General features: G+C 44.0%; 1 protein-coding gene across 1 annotated transcript in view; it reads right to left on the bottom strand.

The window, feature by feature from the left end:
- Positions 1–1,214: 1,214 nt before the first annotated feature.
- PAPPA (pappalysin 1) overlaps positions 1,215–21,445 on the bottom strand; it is a gene marked incomplete at its 5' end in the record, with an annotated part of 244,324 nt that continues 224,093 nt past the window's right edge. Inside the window, 2 exons of the mRNA XM_049629607.1 lie at positions 1,215–8,528; positions 21,126–21,224. Coding sequence (XP_049485564.1) covers positions 8,421–8,528; positions 21,126–21,224 — 207 coding nt within the window. The remainder of the gene's footprint in view (positions 8,529–21,125; positions 21,225–21,445) is intronic.

Below are 21,445 nucleotides of genomic sequence, written 5' to 3'. Positions count from 1 at the left end.
TAGGGGAGGGCAAAAGGATAACACATATATTGAGACCTAGTGTATAGCTACCCCCTGCTGAATGCTTTACTTAAATTATGATACATTTTTCTCAGGACAGCCCACTTAGGACAGAAATGATGAATCCCATTCTACAGACAATGCTACGGAACAGGTAGAGAACTTCCCAAGATAGCACCACATATAAATGGCCATGATTCCAGATCCCATCTGACTATGTTCCAAACCCTTCAAAGTCTTGCACTCTTGTCTTAAGACCTCACCGCAACAAACCACTGAAGGGTCATCAGGAATATCACTTGAATATCCAAACCTACACACCTGATCACATGGCTTTAGGTCTTTATATTTTCCCAATGGCTGAGCCCAGGAAATCGCTAGATTTCCCAGTCCCAAATATACTATTATTTAAAAAGAAATTCAATAGGAACTCTACTTTCTTCTCAATTTTTTCTGTAAACCTGAAGCTTCTCTAAAAAGCAAAATCTATTAATTGAAAAGCAACTCTCTAAAATCAGTGAATAGCTGTGGTGTAAAATGACTTTCTAGAATCACACAATGCTGAACACTAAAGATTATTTCATCCAACTTCACTATCTAATAGAATGGAAAACTCTTTTGCCCACTCACCATGACCACCACTGTCATCCAAGAGTCATCATTTCTTTCCTGGACATTTCTTTCCTCGTACACCCTACATCTGTTCCTTCCCTCCATCTTTCTCCTTCAGACGGCCATCAGGTGGATCTTTCTCAACCACAAATCTGACCTTGTAAGTCCCTTTCTGAAAAACCATTCAATGGCTCCTCATGGCTGTTAAGATAAAGCCTGAAATTCTCAACATGGCTCATGATAACTTTTCTCTCCATCCTCTTATTGGTCCACTGGTACCCTCTCTTTCTACTTCCTAAGTGCATTGGCTTTTTATTCAGTCTCTCGAGAGTACAGTGCTTTTTCTTACCCAGGATGCTGTACCTGCTAGTGCCATTTACTTAAACACACCACCTGCCCTTTTCTCATTGCCAACTTACTGCATTACTGTTTACCACCTCAGATCACAGTCCTTTAGAGAGGTAAGAGAAGGAAGGCTTCTCCTCATTTGAAGGCTAGAGAGGTTTTGCTTTTTGTCCTAGGTTGTTATTTCTGGCCCTGAAGGTTAAGAGTTGGATAGATTTAAAAAAAAAAAAAAAAAAAAAAAAAAAGAGTTGGATAGATTTACCAATGTCAGCATAGCATGATAGAATGTGGACCTTATCTTTTTTTTTAACTTTAAAACCAATACTTTGGTTAGACAGGTTCTAGAACTTGGTTGACAAATATAAATAGATGTAAATGCTGAATGTCTCTGCCTGTTTTGAAGTAAGAGGGGAATCATTTTCCCATCTGACGGATTAAGCAACTAAAACACAGTGAATTTTCTTCATGTGTGTGTGAGTGTATGTGCGCACGTGTGTATTAGGGTTAGAGGAAGAGGGGAGAAGACACTAGAACTAATATCTCCTGTCTACAAGAGAAATCTCTGCCCTGTGACTTCCCGTCTACAGACAGAACCCGTGAGTACAAAAGTCCTATGAAGACTTTTTCCTCTCTTCCCTATTTTGGAAATATTTGCCTCTTTTCTTGAAATTGTTCCTTAAATCTTCTTTCAGTCTTCACAGTGAATTGAAGAGAACTGAGCAAAACGTTCTCTGTGATCATTCTCTCTCTTTGGAAATAGCAATTTATCTGGCAGAACGTAGCAGTGACTTTGGTGCCTTCTCTCCTTTCAATGGATTCTGTTTGTCAAGAGTCCAGAAAACCTGTGGGTAGTTCTTGACTTCCCTACCTGTAGCCTTTCATATAATTCACCTTGATGTCCCCAAACTGCCCTTTTGTGAAGATTCAAAAATTTTAAATATCAACAGGTCAACACATATTTTGACTTGTCTTGTGGTGGTATTGCCTGCCAGCAGCTCAGTCTACAGGGCCAATGACTTTACCCCATGGCAGTGCCTGTGGAAGTACTTGAATGCTCTAGTGCATCTTGGTTTCATTCTCTTAAAAAACAATAAGTAGGTCTCAAAACACAGAGTGTATTATGAATAGTTGTCGTGAGCCACCCCTATCTCATAATAATCAAAACAAGAGTTAATATAATCTGTGTCTGCTGCAGTTCTAAGAATATTACATATTTATCTTATTTAATTCTATCAACAACATCCTGGGGTGAGTCCTTTTATTATTTCCATTTTACAGATGGGAAAACTAAATCTTAAAGCAATTAAATAACTTTCCAAAGATCCCATGGCTACTAAGTGGTGATAAGATGAAAAATGAGATCCAGTAGGCAGATCAAAAACAGCAAAACATCAGCCTCAGCTGCGGGCTCATTTGATGAACCAGATGACTAAGCATTCAATTATGAAGAAAAAAATGAAAATAAAGAATATGCTGGAAGTATATTGTTGAAGATAGCATCCAAAAGGCTAGCTATAACTGTCATATAACCATATAAACATGTGCATGTGTGTGTAAATTTCTATTTATATATTTGTTTCAGTTCCCTAAAATGTGAACTTTTTTTTTTTAACATGTAAGAATGTTTTTCAGTTTTTGCATATGCAAAATGCAGATGTTTACAGGAATTCATTTGTGTAGAAGATTGGGTGTAGATCGAATTCAACCTCACGCAACCACTGATCTTCTCATTCAAGACCCTAGGGTTCTCTTGCACATGAGTGTGTGTGCATATGTGAGTCCTTTAGATTTCCACAACACACAGAAACCACACCGCTACATACTGAAGCATACAAGCTATTATATATTTTCATAATATAGAATTTTAAGGTATAGTAATCAACAGTGGCAAAATAATTCTGTCTTCGACATTATTTTTTTGTGTGTGAGATCCAACCTGTAATTTGAGACCAGAGAAAACAGTATGGAAACACAAATCCACGAGAATAGGATAAAAATATCATGAACAGCAAAATATGTCTGAGTATTTAAAACCGTATAGAAAAAATAAATTAGATGAACAATTGTGTAAATATAAATTAAAAAAGATGACATTCTTAATAAATAAAGTTTACTATTTACAATTTTATATATTGCTGAAAGACTTAACTTAGATCCATAAAAACACATAAACAGGAAAAATAATAAAACCCAAAATAGGAGCAGCAAATTTATGCGCGTGAGGTACAGAAAAAGGATTGGAATTGTGTTTTGTTTTTGGTGTTTAGATTTTTTTTTTTTTTTTTTTTTACTTTTTTTATAGTAGTAGGCCAGTAGAATTCTCATGAGAACAGATTTTTAAGCACTTCAATGGAGAATCATTTTTGGTAGTTTCCAGAAGGTGCCAGATTTCAACATCATAACAATTAGAAATACCCATAATAATTATAACAATAATAAAAAGGCATAATATGATACATAAATATGGAAGAGCAGTTTGTAATATGAATACATTTTCTCTAGACGAGATCACAGTTTTATTTTGTAAATATTACATTTAAGTATATATATACACACATATATGTACAACTATATATACATGTGCATATATATGTAAATTTATATTTATATATAATATCTTTATATAGATAGATATCTGCGGACAGGTTATTGATTATAGAGACCCAAGAAAGCAACTCAATAATTGTTCAAAATTCTCCTCACTGACTGCTGGTGTGTTTAAGAAGCCCCGAGTTGTTAGCACTCAGAATGCCATATCTTCTTTTAATGAACACTTGATGTGGAATTTTAAGTCTGAGAAGAAGATGAGATTTTAGTGACTCCCTTCCTCCATGAGGTTGGAAATGGCCCATGAGTCTTGACTAGACCACAGTAAACTGACTTTTACACTGTAAGATGTAATTGGCTTTTAATCAAATTCTAGAACTGGTAAAGGCCAGCACAGGGGAGGAGAAAATCCAATGTACCTAGGAGTGAAATATTCCCAAATACAAGCCTCTCTCTTAAGGTGGATTATAAAATCAGGAGCTCCAGCTTTCTTCCTTGAACTATCACATGAGCACTCCCTGTCTTTCTTAAATGGCCAATGGGCCTGTGCATTCTTAAAAAGTAACCCATGGACTTTGTGTCTCTCACAGATTGCCACAGCCCCTTTAAAATCCTCAGGGCCTCACCATCCCCTGCCATCCCACTGTGAGGTAGGTAAGTAGTATCATCCCCATTTTGCAGCTGGAGAAACTGAGGCAAATGGAGAAGCTATCTGAGGACTTGTTCAAGATCACTGAGCAAACGGAAGCCTGGAGTCAAGAATTCCAGGTTCTTTCTCTAGAGACATAACTCCTCTCTGGGCTATTATACAAATCTTTTAAAGATCAAACCATTGGTAGGAATTTGGCAAAACGTAAATAAGTTACAAGAATAGGCTTTTATTCATTTGCTATTTAGTCTTTGCATTTGCTGATTGCTTGGTTGATTTTGTTTTGTTTCTCAAAAACCATGGGAATTACCTGTCTGGTCATGTAGCAGCTTTTTTAGGAAAGTGGATCGTGCAGTGTGATTCTAAGTGCAGTCTTTATAAAGCCCAGTGCTCTACTGGTAAATACAAACATTTTATAATGTGAAAAGCACAACACACTATGTCCCCTTAATATTAAGTAAAACCAATTTCCAGCCCTCCCTACTCCCGGCTACCACTGATTGCCACCAAACAAATAGACAAAATGCTCCCCCGACAACGACAACTACATATCAAGGGGGAAGAGATCTTATTCCTGGACCTACCACAATGTACGGAAAATAACAGCATTATAAGATCCCGCTTTATGTCTCCTGCTAGGGAAAATTTTTATGGTTGTGTCTACCTACTAGTCTGTAGAATAAACAGTTCCCTTTAGGAAGCACAAAAATAGGTTTTGTTTTTTTTTAATTCTTATTTTTAATCATGCATTTTATTTCCTTTTAATCTTTGTCTTCTATCAATCTCTATCTGTACAGCTTTCTTACCGTCAATTTCTTTTTATTTTCCCACTTGAAGTAGTTCCAGAAAAAAAAAAACAAAAACAACCACAAAACATAAAACCTCAAAACTGTTCACTTGAATTTATGGTTTCCTTTCTTCCTTCCTTCCTTTTTCTTTCTTTTGTTCTTTTTCTTTTTAAAACACAGGTAAGACCTATAACAAATTGACAGTTACAACCAAGTTAAATTGAACCTGGAAGGGAGGTAGCTGAAATCTGTCTGAAAGAATTATTTTCAACAAATAGCATTTAAGCATTGGCCAAGGTGGGAAAAAGGCCAAGAGAACCGTCTAGGCAGTGACTCAACATGCTGAAGCCCGGAGTAGCAGCGCATACCCTCCATCTTCAAAGCCCTATTTATTTATGATCGCTCCCTTTCTTAACACCCTAATTTAGCCACCAAAATGGACTTCCCAAGGACTATCTTCCCTTAAGAGGTGGTTGGCACAGACTATGGGGGTAATGCAAGTCCTCTGGGCATGCAGTTAGGGTTGTGGCTTGGAAAGGCTTCCCAAAACAGGGTTTGGAGAACTGTCTTCCTCATCTTTTCTTTCTTGCTGCCAACAGGCTAATACTTCTTCAACCCAGAACCCCCAACTGCTTTAGGGCCCCCGAGCTGCTGATAGACAACAGTGCTTCAGACCTGCCTCCTTGTGAGTACTCCATTATCCTAAGCAGGAAATGATCAAAGGGATAAGACCATGAGTTTATTCCAAGAAAATGAAGCCGGAAATCAGTGCCTCGCACAAATAGAACTGAGTCTCTTTCTCTAAGTTTTGAGAAGGGCCTCCCATGTGAGCATGAGGCTGGTCGTCAGTGGGGCAGCCTATCTTGCCTAATATCATTGTGAGTAACAGGTTTGATTGATGGTAAGGAGAAGACTGGGTAGTTCTTTGCTCAACTCAATCTGTGAGTTTGAAGATAGAAGTCAGCCTCTAGGAAACTTTGCTCAGCTGGAGAGTATGGGCATAGACAGGGTGAGAGCGAAGGAAGAAAGACCACAAGGGTCAATTTAAGGGAAGCCGGTGAGGTTTTTTCTGTGGTTCCTGCAACCCCACCATTAGTAATGGCGCCTTTGGGTCTCCAAGACTTTTTGTACTACTTCCATGCATGATAAAGCAATTGGGAGGGCCCATACCATTACCTTTCTTAGTTCATATCTTGTCAGCTGACCACACATGCTGATAATTCAGCTAGGGCAAGAGAGGGGCTTTAGAAGTTGGCGAGAGTCCTAAGATACTGGAGGGAGTACAAAATGGGATCAAGTCTTCCGATTTTGAGGATGGTTTTGCTAAGGATTGGCCCTGGTAACTATAGAAAATGATCTGAATATAAATGAGATGTGAGTTTGTAAGAAGGAAATATAAGGGATTTGAGTCTGTCCTTAACCATGGTGGCAGCTTCTCCATTCTGGAACCCAGTCTCAGAGTTTGGAACACAGAACAAGCCACACGAATCTAAGCACTGCATCATTTGTGGGCACCTGTGCAAAAAGCACCTTGATATATGTATATATTGGCTGATAGATGTCTTCTCAAGTGCTCTTGGTCAGCAGGTAATTGCTGTCAGGAGTAATACAGGAAGAAGGTTCCTGAAGTTATTTTTGGTCCCCATAGGAGAAAGGACGATGACTGATTAACAATGACTGCCTCAGGTGCAGGAATGAGGAGTCAGCACACATGCCTGGGGTTTCCCATTCCTGTGCTAGACTTTGTTTTTGTTGGTTGCTTTCACTAGATTTGAGATGACATGATTTACAGCAATCTTTATGTGATACCCTCCTACTGCCTCATTTTCTCAGTTCCAGGTCTAGAAATTATGTCCAGCTTGACCATTCTCGCCACCTCTTTCCATATTAATTTCTTCCCATATTAATTCAAAAGGAGCGGACAAGTAACTGGTGGAAAACAGGCAAAGAGGACCCCAATGAGGTAGGGGCTTCCACATGCAATGGACTACCTCCCTCTCAACTTTTGGAGGCTGAACCTGGGTAAGAGGGAAGGGCGGACCAACCACAGGTGTGGATGGGAGTCCTGACAGCTGGAAGACTATGTGAAGAACATGATGACCATGTTTGGTTGTTGGGGACTGACTCTGTGTGCTCTTTAGCTTCCCTCTGAGGGCCCTCGAGAACACAGCTCAGATTGATCATATCCAAGATGATTCTCTGTTCTAGAATGCTGCTCAGGGCAACCGTGAGGTCCTCAGCACCAGAGCCTGATCTAGCCTGGAGGGCCAGGAAGGCAGGGATAAGGATAATAACTCAAGAGTCCCCACAATTCCAGCAGTCTCTGGATGGCCCCAACAGCACATTTAACACTGGTCCACTTGATTATAAAAATCTAACACTGGCTCAGACATTCTGGACTCTCAGTGAGGGTTTTAGTATCTCTAGTCCCTCTACTCCCTCCTAGGATGAGAAGCCCACCCATGGGGGATTTAACTTCTCACCAAGTGGGCCAATGAGGGTTTTTCTCTTGCAGAAGGGCTAAGAAGTGAGGAGCTGTGGGAAGATGTGGGTCACTCTTAAGGCAGACTGTTTGGTTGTGTGGGGTTTTTCCTAACCTAGTCCTACCATCTTGGGGGTACTCAATGTATAGGATAGAGCAGCAGGAAAAGTAGCAGCGAATGTGGTCCCAAGGCAAGATTTGGGGAATGGGTGGGTTCTGGAGGGATATTATGGCCTCAAGCAGGGGGCTGTTATAATACCTTGACACTGCAACCCTATGCCATTTCCAGCTTGGCCTTAACCCTGGAGTTGGGGTAAAATCCCCCCACGGAAGCAGAAGAATTAGGGGGCTTTGCATACCTTGGATTCTTTACCTCATCCTGGGTTCTACTTCCCTAGAAGGTAGGTGATCAGAGACCATTTCACTTCTAATCCCAAAGGACTGCACAACAGTGCATGCCTGACATGTTCCAAGCCTCAGAGTACAAGCTATCTTGACAACACTTGGTCTTAGCAGTTTCTGCAACTGTTTTTCTCCCAAGGACAGTATTGACTAGGAGCTTGGGAAAGGGAAGACTGAGTTTGTTCCCGTCTCTCTCCGCTCAGTCTCCAACACTCCCCTCACACAGATGTCTGTTGGGGTACGTATGCATGCGTGTGTACTAACCACATATGTGCATACTCCTAACTGTATAACATGTTTCTTGCTGTGGCTGTGTGACAAATGATTTGAATTTTAGGCTCTGGGACAGCACACTTGTATATGCAATCCATCTAAGACTTTGGGATGGGATTCCATTCCATCCTTCAACATGGCGAGACTTGGTTCATGCGCCCCTACTATGAGTCCTTCCTGGGTGAAATTAAAGGCAGACCGGTTGGGTGCTAAGGATCCCTGGTGTGGGGAGGCCATTCCGTTGAGCAGCTGACTGTGAAATCAATACCAAAGGGATGCGGGTCCTGGCGCTGGGAATTCTTTGTCAACTCCTTGTCCTTCCTTAGCCATGGCTGTATCCCCGGAGGTCTTTCCGGCTGTGTTCTTGGGCCTGGGGGTCCCGACAAGCACAGTCACCTTGTAGGTCACAGGACATAGGGAATGGGGTAACCTGCAGAGAGAAAAAGAGAAGTGAGCCAGGTGGTTGGGTCTGATATAGTTTTCCAATGACTGAATTTGGTGGGGGAGGGGCAGCAGACTCAAGTTCAACTCATAGCTCTGTTTCTTGCTAGCCCTGCAATAACTTTTATCAAAATCATCACGGGTCATTGTAATAGCAGCTTCGATTTTCAAGGGCATTTATTACAGGTCAGGCACTTTCTAAATAGGAAAACATCAAATCCTTTGACAACTCTGTAAGATGATGGGTACTAAAACAATCACCCTTTTACAGACAGGGAAACTGAGGCTCTCTGACAGGGGCAGGCATTTGCCCAAAGTGAAAAGTGACAGATCTGGTATTTAAAGTGGGAGAAGCTACTTTTCTCTGAGCCTCAGGTTCCCAGCTGGAGCACTGGTATCATTAAGCCCCACCTTACACTGTGAACGCTAAGGGCTGAATGAAATCATGGGTGAAAAACTGTAATGTAAAATGGTAATGTAACTGTAAATCCCAAATTTTGGTTGAAGGCTGTTGAGGAGATTTTGAGTGAGAAAGAAAAGCTGAGAGGTATACAACATGAGTTGTTATACACATGTAACAAAAGCTGTGAAAAAAATGTAAAAACTTTTCCATCCCTTCACACGTTCTGGGACCTTGATCTGGCTTTCCTTTCTAGAAACTGAAAGCGCGAATGTCTTCCCCGTGCAGCAGATGACCGGTCTTCCCAAAGGGCACAGTGCAAGCCCTGCTTGAGCCAGGCCCAGCCTGGGCTAACGCAAGAGGATTTCACCTCATTGCATCATGGTATTTGCATATAACTTTTCCCAGGGGGCCCCCATCTGCGCAGATGGGTGTAATAACCTCATTCGCCTCCTGCCTCGGCAGGGTCTCCAAGTGCTCACACAGTCTCAGGGAACATCTTTGTCCTCCTGGCTTGTGGACTCATTCTGTGTATCTAACTCTTCTCTCTGCCTCTTGGCCTGCCTTCCCTCCCTCCCTCCCTCTCAACCTCTTTCCATCCTGCAATTTTGCAGTGATTTAAAATGGAAGATTGAAGTATAAGCCCCAGCCCTCTCATCTACTGGTGTGAGCTTGAGCATGTGACAACTTCTCTGAGCCTCAGTTAATTCATTCATTAAATGGGCATAATGAAAGCATATACCTCCTGAGGTTGTGATGAGGGATAAGGGAACTGATGAAAAACATATAGCACAGTTCTTGGCATATGCTCAGTGCATCGATGGATCGATCCATCAATTGATAGATATCTCTCTCCCTCAGTGAGGCAGGAACCATGTCTGTTTTGTTCATTCTTGTTTTCTCAGAGCTTAAGCCATAGAATGAATGAATGTTCATTTCTCCACCTCTCTCTGACTCTTTCATTGTACCCATGACTAGCACATCTCTGTTTCTCTTTTCAATTTAAATTCATAAGCATTCAGGGGTGCCTGGGTGGCTCAGTCGTTTGAGTGTTAGACTTTGTCTCAGGTCACGGTCTCATGGCTCATGAGTTCGCGCCCTGTGTTGGGCTCTCTGCTGTCAGCACAGGCTTGCTCTGGATCCGCTGTCTCCCTCTCTCTCTCCCCCTCCCCAACTAGTGCCTCTCTCTCACTTTCGAAAATAAACATTTAAAAAATTCATAAGCATTCACGAGAATGCTAAGCGTTCTCATAGATGCTTCTTCCACGCAGTGTCTTTCTGCTTACAACTACTTGCTGTTCCCTGTTCAGGACACCGACTACCTAGTTGTCATGCCTTTGTGAAGGCTGTGCCTTCTAATCTAGAATATCCTTCCATAGCCTCTAAACGACATAGAGGAAATTCTCCAGTCCAAGTGGGGAAACTGATGGTGGGGCCAAGTCCGAATCTAACAGCTGAGGTCAAATGGGGAGAGTACCATCATGGGAGCCAGGAGGCCTGGACTGGTCTCCTTGCTGGATTCACAGTCACTGAGCAATTTGGGGAAAATCTCTCCACTGCCATGACCCTCAGATTCTATATCCATAAAAGGGTGATTTTTAAAAAGACCGCACATTTCATACGGTTGTGAAGTCCAAACACAAGTAAACATCCAGAAGCCCCAGCACGTGGCCTCACACTCAGGAGATGCTTGTGCTGAATCAGATTTCCCGCCAGCTCACATTTCACCATCGGTGACACCTTTGCTGCCTGTTGTCCCCTTCTCCCACCTCCCTGACTTCAGCGGCTTCTTTGTCCTCAACTCAACCCTTTCCTTTATCTAGTCTCTTCTCCTGTCCTTGCCACATGCTAACATTAGAATGATCCGGTTACCTCTAATGTCCTGTGCAGAGTTCTCTCTATAATTCTTTCTCACTGGGCTCTAGGACCCATTAGAGAGAGTCTCACATCTGATTTCTCTCTCTTAAAGAGAGAGAGAAAAGCTTAAAAGAGAAAGAGCTTCCTGCTGCGTCTCACACAGGCAAAAATTGAACAGATCTCTTAGAATAAGACCCAAAGTCCTTACCATGAGTTCAAGGCCTTGCATGATCTGATCTTCACACACACTTCTTGGACACCTCTGGCCCCTTTCTCTTCCTGACTCTTGGTGGCTTATTTATTTATTGGTTCCTCAAATACTACAATTGTTTTCCTACCTTTTTTTTTTGCCCATAATCCAAATTTTATGGAAAAAGTGACACCAAAGTACGAGATCACTGTTGTATACCTTACAAAATTAAACATAATTATTGGCAGATAACCTGGAATTACTGAACAGATAAGGCTTTCTGTAATAGAACACAAATTCAGAAGGTTGTGTGGATCATTAGCATCGTTTTCTTCTAAATGAACCCCTTCTGTGACCTTTCCTCCTGTTGGCTGGGATGACACTGTCCAACAGCCTCCATAAGGGAACCACCATCTGAGCAAGTCTCTAGCCATCAACCTTCCTCTCCCCTCACTGCTCTTTCCTGGCCAGCTGCTCCTCCATTCTTCAGGTCTTTGTCTCAAGTCTCACCTCCTCCCTCATTTGTCTGACCAAAGATCGCATCATCACCTTCATCTCCTATCACGTCATCTCATTCTGAAATGCTTCTGTACTTGTATGCCAGCTCAGTCTGAGCAAGGACCATGTCTGTTGTTGACCTGAGTCTTTATACATCACATAACAGGCACTCAACGGACCCTTGAACAGAGGAACAAATGAATGCACGAATATGCACCCAGAACACAAGGCAGGGACCCTCTGCTGTTGCACTCACTCTCTATGTGAGTGTGTACATGTTACTTCCCTTCTCTGGGCTTCATTTTCCCTACCTGTACATTAAGATTTGATTCTAATGCTCTCTACCTTCCCATATGTCTGAAAATCCTTCTCATCTGAGAAAGGCAGAAGGCAAAAGCCCTGGCCAGAAAGGATGCAGAAATTTAGGCTTTCTCCACAAACCCTGTCTTGCATGTTACCCTTTCTGCCATCCCCAGTTCTACTAGTTTGTCCATTTATCACCAGCTGGCAGGGCCCCGTCACCAGTTAGTTTCTCTAAGCCAGTGTGGCCACCCCTGGTGAAGTGAGCACGGCATGGCCACTCCCTTTCCTCCCCAAGTCAGCCAGGGCAGTTTTGGCATTTTCCCAGAGAAACAAGTCTGGAAACTGAGGGAAGGAACCCCGATCAGAATAACAAAGTCTAGAAGGTTTGGCCTCAGGAGGCAGATCTGGAGCCTCCTTATCTTCACTGCATGCTTGTAAATACAGCTGCATTTACCGAGCCCTTGCTAGGAGTTTGGGAGGCAGACAAGTTCAGGTGTGGGCTCCACCTAGGTGCCGCTTTTCCAGCAAGTCCTTGCCCCCTGGGGACTTCATGTCCCCATCTGTAAGGCAAGGGTCCTTGGAAAGACCTCGCAGGGTTCTGGTGAGGAGTCCATAAAATAACCAGCTCGCAGAAGCCCTAGTGCAGAACAGACGTACAGCCTCTTGTTTCCTCCTCCCATCCTTCCTCTTGCATCTTAGCAAAGTGCCTGTTCAGAGCCTGCCTTGGGATCCTCTCTTGTCACAAGCATCCTCCGTGGCAAGTGGGAACAGAAGGGTAGAGACTGTCAGCTCTACCTACTTCCCAGGTCTGACACGGGTCCACCGCAGTGAACAACACTTTACACACATGGTACCACTTCCTGCGGCCCTTCCACATGCCGGATAATTCCTAATGTGCTGGCTAGTCCACACTGCACAATGCTGTGAGGCTGTCGCTATTAGCTACCCATCCTGTAGGTGAGAAAATAGAGGCTTCAGAAAGTTTAAAAGAAAACAAACTCACCCTGGGCCTCACTACCAGTCAGTAACTAGACGGTGTAGGATTCTAAAGTCCACTCCAAACACTGAGAGCTTTTCAGCAGGTGAGAGTAAAAAGCCTCCTCCTTCACAACCTGGCCAGGCTGACTGCTGCTGTGTCTTTTGATAGCCAATAGCCTTTTATCCCTTAGTATGTGCTTGCCTGAGTTAACCCAATGTGCGCTGTCTCACTCACTCCTCCCAGCAACCCTAATAAGGTAGCTATTCTTACCAGCCCCATTTTACATCTTAGAGGAAACGAAGATGCACAGGGGTGAGTCACTTGGCTGGCGGCTGGCCTGAGATCTGCATCCCTGTTTGTAACCACTCCTTGGTACCGACCCCCCAGGAGGCAGGTGGAGCAGGAGTCAGGGTCCCCTTTTTATAGAGAAAGAAACTGAGACATGGAAAAAAGGGTCACATTCCTGGTAAAGTCAGCTCTGAACGCAATTCCCAGGTTTCCTGGGAAATTCCCCAAGCAGCTTCCTACCTTCTCCCCCAGATGGGCTCCCAAGAAAACCTACCACCCACAGCACAAACGCCATGGTGGCCAGTTTACATGTGGGATTCCCAGCACCGTGTGGCTAGGCTATCCCATAAATGGCTTGGCCACCTACTCTAGGATTCTGTCAACAAGCCCAGGTCAATGACCAAAAGCCACGAGTCTCTCCTTTTCTCCTCTGTACTGGAGATGGTGCTCAGGGACAGGGGTTTCTCCTTGGGGTGAGTTGCCCAGGATAACACCTCCACGTGTGTGTGTGTGTGTGTGTGTGTGCATTTCAGTGGCTCAGGAATGCAGCCCAGGCAGATGTACCACAAGGTCCTGGCTGCAGGTCTCCTCTGAGGCCGGGAGACAGGCAGGGGCAGGATTGTGACTCAGACTCAACGGGGAGGTCACAAGCAGAGAGTGTGCAGTGTGGGGAGCAACACGCGTCCTATGCTGAACGCCAGAACGCCTTGACTGCCCACACGCCCACCATGGGAGCTTGGGCACATCACTTCACCACTCTGAGTCTCAGGGACTTCACGGTGTCGACAGATGTAATGAGATCAAGTAGACCAAGGTGTGATGCAAGTACACGGACTCCCCGTAAGCTCTTTGGAGGCAGGGTAGATACCTGCCTGGTACAGGGTATGGAGGAGTCAGTGAATACAGAGGCGTGTTTAAATGTGGATAAAGTGGTCATATGGATACGGGGAGAGAGAGTAAGGGAGAGAAAAGGGAATGAGACTTGGGTTTGATTCCTTATGCTGTTAGGCAAGTTATTTTCGTTTTGGGGGCTTCAGTTTCTCTGTAAAATGGAGGCAATGACAGGCCTGTCCATTAGAAGTATTTTGGATAAAGTATAAAATTCAAGTAAAGCACCTAGCATGGTATATGGGCATAAAACATGTGCTCAATACATGATGGTGATAATGAGGGTGACGGTAATAGCGATATTGGGGATGTTGCTGTTGATGGTGGTCATGATGATGTATGTTGACAATGGTTATGAGAATGGGAACTTTGAGGGACAGATGGGTCTGAATAGGATCAAACTAAAATAAGTATCTAATACTTACAACTCCTATCAGTCTACACTAACACCATGTATTAGGTGTTCTTGTGGACATAGTTCCTCGATAAGCCATTTACAGATGAAATGCATGTTTACTCAAAAAACAAAATAAAGTAGTGTCTGATTTCTCTGCATGGAGAATTCAAAGCTCCATCCCAAACAGGGAAAATCATAACACTCCAGAAGCCAATGATTTGGTGGACGAGGAATTAGTATAGTCTCTTTAGTCATCTTCTTGTTATCTCTTACTAATCTTTCAAGGTAAACACATCTAGCCCCTCTTCCAAGAAGCCTTCTAGGATCCTCTAGACTAGTTCAATGCTTAGAATCATTGAACACTCCTTGGCTCTGTGGATAAAGTTCAGATTCCCTGGCTTGGTTTATAAAAGCCCATTCAAGGCTCATTTCTTACCTCTTACTACTTACATCCCCTCTCACCCTGTGCTCTAGCAACACTTAGGGAAATGTAGTTTCCTTAATATGCTCCCTTACATCTGGGCCTTTGCAAAGACTGTGCCCTCTGCCACAAACACTGCCCTCACATCCTTGTCTCTGGTCCTCCCCCAACTCCTTTAACCTGGCTAAGATTTACTGTCCCTTTCATATCTCACCTTTGGTGTTGCCTTCTCCAGGGAGCTTTGTCAGCTTCCCTCACTTGCTCTGTCTCTGTTGGCACTTAATATACTCTAAATAAACTCAGCATGGTTGGGACTAGGTCCATCTTGTGGCCTAGAACAGTGTATGTCACATACATAGCAGGTGCTCACCAGTGGGGTACGTCAGAACCAGGGATCCATCAGTGAGCAAATGGATGTATATTCTTGACCTCATGAAATGTTCATTTTATCAACAAGAGGGTACAGATTCCGAGACAGTAAATACATTTTATAGCATGTGCCAAGGTGATAAGGGTCTTAAACCAAAGAAAAAAAGTAGAATCCAAAGCAAATGGGTGTGTAAGGGATAGTGTAAGGTGGGTGGTCAGGGTGGGCCTCATTGAGAATTTGACACTTCAGCAAAGACTTGGAGGAGGTGAGGGAGTGAGTCATGTTGGATGAATGGAGAAGAATGTTCTCAGCCAACGAAGGAGCCAGTGACAAAGTCTGTAGGTAGAAGGATGCCTGGCTGGATGGTGAGGAGTTCAGAGGGCTAGAGTCAAGTGAGGGAGACTACTGAGAGTAGGGAGTGAGGCCACAGAAGTAATGGGGGTAGGCAGAACACATAGGGCCTTATAGGCCATTGGAAGAACTGTGAAGGGCTTTGCACAGAGGAGTGATACCACAAGACTTGTTTTAGGAGGACCATTCTAGTTCCTAAGGAGAGATGTAAGACCCACTGATGGACATCACCAACTCTGCAACCCAATACCCAACCCTTTAGCATGGACCACTCAGCGAAGAAGGCTGCTGTCCATCTAATGATGTTTATTATCTTCTCATGTATTATAGAGTCACTAGCCTCCTTATACCAATGGGCTTCATTTCGGTATAATGTCCTTTCCTAAGAAACCACGTTGTTTTCACTTAGATTTAGCAAATCAATATGGCAACCCTATACTTAATGTCATCAGTTAGGCATGCCATCCTGTGCTGAGACCGGTTTCTGGGATTAATCTCTCCTTAATCTTTACTGGTCTCTGCCCCAAATAGCCCTCAGATTCTGACTCGATAGCCAAGTCCCTCAGGGAGCCATGTGGAAAAGCCCTAGACATGAATATAATCCAGATGTCAAGAGATAAAAAACCGAAGGTGAGACTGGCCTGCCCAGGGTCACAGAACTAAGTCACAGAACTGGGACTCCACCCCAACTTCCCAGACATCTTCCACAATTAGTCCCTTAGCAGCTGTCTGAAACATGACCATAACTAGTGTTCCAGGCCACCACGCCTTACAAAGCCTTGCTATGTTGAATAAGTTAAGGCTGTTTCCCCTTCTTCCCTTAAAGCTCCAACACATGCTTACTGAGAATGATTCCAATTATAAATGATTTTTTTTTTGTTTTGTTATGAGGGTAAATTACTGAAGCGACCGTTCTGGAAATCTGCTCTGTATTCGAGACTCCTCAAGGCTCCAAACAGGAAAATAATAAACTGACATGCTGAGAAGCTGAGTCCTGCCCCTTCCTGTCTGCCTTGCACTGCAGACAGGTGTCTGGATGGGAAACCGGTCACCCCTGTCAGACGGAGTTTCCTGCATAGTCTTGCTCTTGTCTGCCAGCTGGGCCCAGGTCACCCCACAAGGCAGATGTGGGGAACAGCTGGTGTCTGGACAGACAGACAAAGGGAGGAAGGATGGAGGGAGCAGACTGACATTCTGGGCCATCTGACCAGGAGTCCCCAGGCCTGGTGACTGGGAAGAGGGTTCGGTAGAGAGTTGGCTAGAAGGAAATGTGGGAGAAGATGCTGAATGCTTGCTTACCCATGGGCCTTAAGTTCATACCCAGGACAGCTCTCTAGGAGCACTAGGAAGGAAGAAGCCCACCCGCCAGGGGAAGGGGGGAAGCTGCAAGCTCATTACATCTAGATGTCCAGAACAGGGGTTAGAGGCAGATGCCTCACAGTCTAGACTCACGAGATTTGCATCTCAGTCCTACCACCTGCTGGCTGTGGGACCTTGGCCCTTCTCAGCCTCAGCTGCATTGTCTACAAGATGAGGATAACAACACCTACAATGGGGCTGCTGCGTGATGAAATGAAATGACACGTGCAAAAACGATCACCACTATGCTTGGCAAATCATAAGCTCTCAAAAAATAGTAATGACGATTGTTTGGAATAAGGAAATCCTGACTCTTACCCACGGCTGTGTCACCTTGTAAAAGTGAGTTCACCCTCTCTGAGCTTCAACAGAGTCTATCTTATTGGGTATCTCAAAGGGAGATAATATGCAGAGACTCTAACCCTGACAAGGCACCATTAATGTGCACCATTAATGGAATTACTGTAATTGAGGAAGGTGCATGAAGTAAGTTCCTGAATGCTAGGCTGGGTGCTTGTGGGCAGGGAACTCCCCACGATGGGTGGCTGAGGCCAAGAGTTCAGGTAGGAATGAAACAAGGCCACCAGTAAGGGGCAGGGAATGAGAGGAAGGAAGCCAGCCTCTGGCCCCTCTCCTGCCATCAGAGGCTTCCTGCTGTGGAAGCTGGAGACAGAAACCAGGACTTTTTTCCACTCAGAGGAAACTGCTGTCTGGGACGTCAGGGATGGCTGGCAAGGCTGGGAGCCTCGATGACTCCCCACCCTGTCTTCACTGCTGGGAAGGGCTGCTTTCACCTTGGCCAAGGGGAGGAGTCCCACGTCCAAGGTTCCCTGGCAGTCGGGGTTCATGGTGAATTGTCTCCAACAAGAACTGGGATGGTCACGCTCATGCGCACTGAGGACTCAGCCCCATGCAGGAGCAAGAGCTGGGCTCCTGAGTCAGGGAGAACTGGGTTCGAATTTGGGCCTCGGCAGTTGTGGCCAAGTGACCTCAAGCAAAAGTCCTGTTGGTGCTTGGGGCCCAAACTGCTTCACCTGTGCAGCAGAGGTAATAGTGACCTGTCAGAGCTGACATGGGGATTAAAGAAGGTCACAGAGGACACGTGTCTGGCAGGATGTCTGACAGAGGGGACAGTTCACTTAGGGGTATCTTTTTCATCCTCTGTTTCTCCACCTGCTGTCTCTAGAACCCAGTCTACTGCAGGAAGCAGAGTTGGGTGTGTACGAGAGAGTGTTAATGCATTCAAGAAGCTGGAGTTTACTCAGAAGTTAAATTGGGGAATTTAAATTGTAGGAAGTGTGAGTTTAATTTGAGACACACTTCTCCTCCAGACGTCAGACTTCCAGGAATCCCCAATGTGAAGAAAGCACCAAACGCTGCGAACAAGGAACAACTACAGCAAAGCCGTGTGCGCCAGAAGAGAAGGTCAGGCTCTGTAACCCATGCTCCCCACATGGTTCTTACAGCCCTCTCCATCCTGTCTTCCACCACTGCTCACCTCCTCCAGGAGAGCTGCTCATTCTCCAGGGCTCCATGTAAATGTCACCTCCAAAGCAGCTTTCTCCCACCTTCACGCTGCTCTCCAAAAGATCCTGCACCTGTCCTTTACTGCCCTTGCACAAAAGCACTACGAGGTGTGGTTGTATACCTCACTGCTTAACACCTGGCTCCCTTAATAGACTGTGCGCTTCACAAGGGCAGGTGTCAGTCTATCTGGACTCTGGAAAGTGCACACAGTCCGGGACAGTGCTGGGCCCACACAAATGCTCAAGGAACATGCGTCTCACTGAACGAAGGAAACTTGGCCGACAAGAAGGATCACCAGTTTAAAGAAGGGGATCTTTTAACACAAAAGGCCAAAATTACATACATAACGTGGGTGGAAAAGCAATGACTATGAAGCATATGCAGAACTGCCAGAGAATGGACTCTGGGTCTCTCACTAAAGAGGCAGTACTCACCTAAGGGCCCTGATGTCTGAAATTGTTGCACCCGAACCCAGTATAGGAATAGAGAGCCAAAGTGGCCATATGGTGTACATGCATATATTTTTGCAAGTGACTGTAATAATTTGGAATCTGCACCTGAACCCCAGTCTCATGACTTCATGTTCCTACCATGCACTCTGTAGAAACAGCAATCCATTTAAGGAAGTTTCCCAATAAAAATAAATTAGTTTTTTTTTTAATGTTTTTGTATATAAGTTATAGTTGGTAGGAAAATTCTTTTAATCGGAGCTGCTCTTACTCCAGCTGATGGTGTCACATGAATGATGTGTCATAATTCTACACAAACTTCTATTTAAAACACAAACCTCATTGTCCATTCACTTTCGCAAATGGCTCATTCCAACGAGTGAAATTGACACTATTGTATGCTATTCATTTGGCAACATGTATCAAGAGCCTTATAAATGCTCGCACCTCTTATCCTAGTCCTTTCAATTCTAAAAATCAATCGTGAAGGAATAATAAGAGCTAGAAAAATATTTACCTGCAAATATATTCACAAGCATCATTATTTATCGTTGTGAGAAACTGAACCCAAGAGTTAAAAATAATAGCCAGAGGGGAATGGTTACACAAATTACAATACATCACAACCCTGTGATAAATAATAATAGAGGAAAAACTATGGCTGGGAAATTTGTAATAATGTCAGACCATATTCTTACGTGTAAGATTTCCTGTGCTAAGTAAAAACAAAACAAGATTGCAAGCTGGAAATGCAGTGACATATACACAGGCGCAAATACCCACACACTTAAACACACACACAAAATACTCCAGAAGGAAAGCAATGGCTGTTTTGGGTTGTAAGATCAGCAGTGATGGTGGTGTTCTACTTTCTGGATTTTCCAAAAAGTAGAATATGTATTGTTTCGTACCCGGGAGAAAAATAAAATTCACTTTCTACTAATGAATAGAAATGAGTGAATAAATACAAAACAAATTCATTAATAGAAAATTCATTAATAGACAATGAATTTTATTCAACTGTATTCGGGCAGAAAGCGTTTACCTTCAGTGTTTAAAACAGAAAAGAAGGGCAGGCATCCTGAAACGTTGCCCATACAAGACTGGCTGATCCCAGAGAGCCCCAGCAGCCCTAGTCATCAACCAAAAAATGGAGTTTGAGTGTGTTCCTTGGGTCTTACCCTGTTTATCCATGCATTCTAGGGTCAGAGCATCATTCTTAAAGGAACTAATTCTTTTAAGGATGGTACAATATAAAGGTATTTAAGTAGCAAGCCAGGAGCCTTGCTCTATCACTCCCTCTGCCACCATAGACAAATCATTCCTCCTCTATGGGCCTCAGTGCCCCATTATGAAATGAAAAGTTTGGACCACATGATCACAGACACCTCGTCAGCTAAGACTGACTGACCCGTCTTAGGAACAAAGTTCTCCCTTCTTTAAAGAGAGAGAGATGAGCTCAAATGATTTTTTGGCTCAGAGTATTGATGAATATAAAAACAGAAATAGCTTCCCATGAACATATTCATCACAAGAGTGCTCTCAACTTGGGTTGCCCTGGTGGACCCACCTCTTCCCCAGCACTCATCAGGAAGAAAGTGGAGGTGGCCACTCTTCTGTGACTGGTAGATACACGTGATAGTCAAATATTCAGGTTTTACTACAAACACTTGAATCACTCCTATTACATCTTAATATGCCAAGGAAGAAAATCACAACCAAGACCACCCCTGCTAATTTTATAAAAATTAGATGTGAGAAACAAGAGATTACAGAATAATCAAAGGCTATGACTTACCTTGGTAGAAATGTCCCATCTTCTCTCTTCCCCTAGACTTTAGCCATACAGCCTAAAAATGCAACTTCTCTCTAGGATTTTACATGCCCCAGGAATTCTTTTCCTGGCCACCTCCCTGATCCTTCTCTTTATCTCTCAAGTTTCAGCTTCCATGCTGATCCCTCTGTAGAGCCTTCTCCAACCCCTGGCCTGGGGCCTCAAAGTGCTCTATCCTCCTCATCCCAAAGTATTGATGACTCTTGTATTTGTCTGCTTCCATACCTGGCTCTAAGCTTTGAGGGTGAGGAACCACATCTGCAAAGATCATCCATGAACCTTCCCACCTAGCTCAAGGCCCAGCACATGACATTAGCTCAACTACTGCCTAAAAGAATAAAAAAAAAAAAAATACAGTACAGTACAGCTTGTGAGCAAGTGCTGACACAACCAAGGCACTAGGTTATCCAGCATGTAGGGTGATCCTGGCTGGGAAGCTGGGCAGGCCTGCAGGAGGCGGTGCCCAGGGGCCTACCTTTTTGGTCTTCACCGTAGAGGCACAGCAGTCCCCACCATCGTAGTTGCAGAAAGCCCGGTTGTTGATGGCATCACAGTAATTGTCTCCCATGAAGGGCTACAAAGGGGGAGAGAGGCAGAAGGGAAGGAGGCCTGTTAGCATCCTGAGTGGGTGAGCGATGGCCCTGCGGTTGTCTAGCTATCTCTCAACCTTTTAAAAACCTCTGCAGACAGCCTACCTGGCTTCAAGTCTCAACACCCTCTTAGACCAGTTATCGCTTCTACCATTTTTAAAGACTTATCTAGCTGAGTTTTCCCCGACTAAATTATGGTTACGCT

The sequence above is a fragment of the Panthera uncia genome, chromosome D4, assembly GCF_023721935.1.
Source record: "Panthera uncia isolate 11264 chromosome D4, Puncia_PCG_1.0, whole genome shotgun sequence".
Taxonomy (NCBI): domain Eukaryota; kingdom Metazoa; phylum Chordata; class Mammalia; order Carnivora; family Felidae; genus Panthera; species Panthera uncia.
This window is presented reverse-complemented; position numbering and strand designations above follow the sequence as displayed.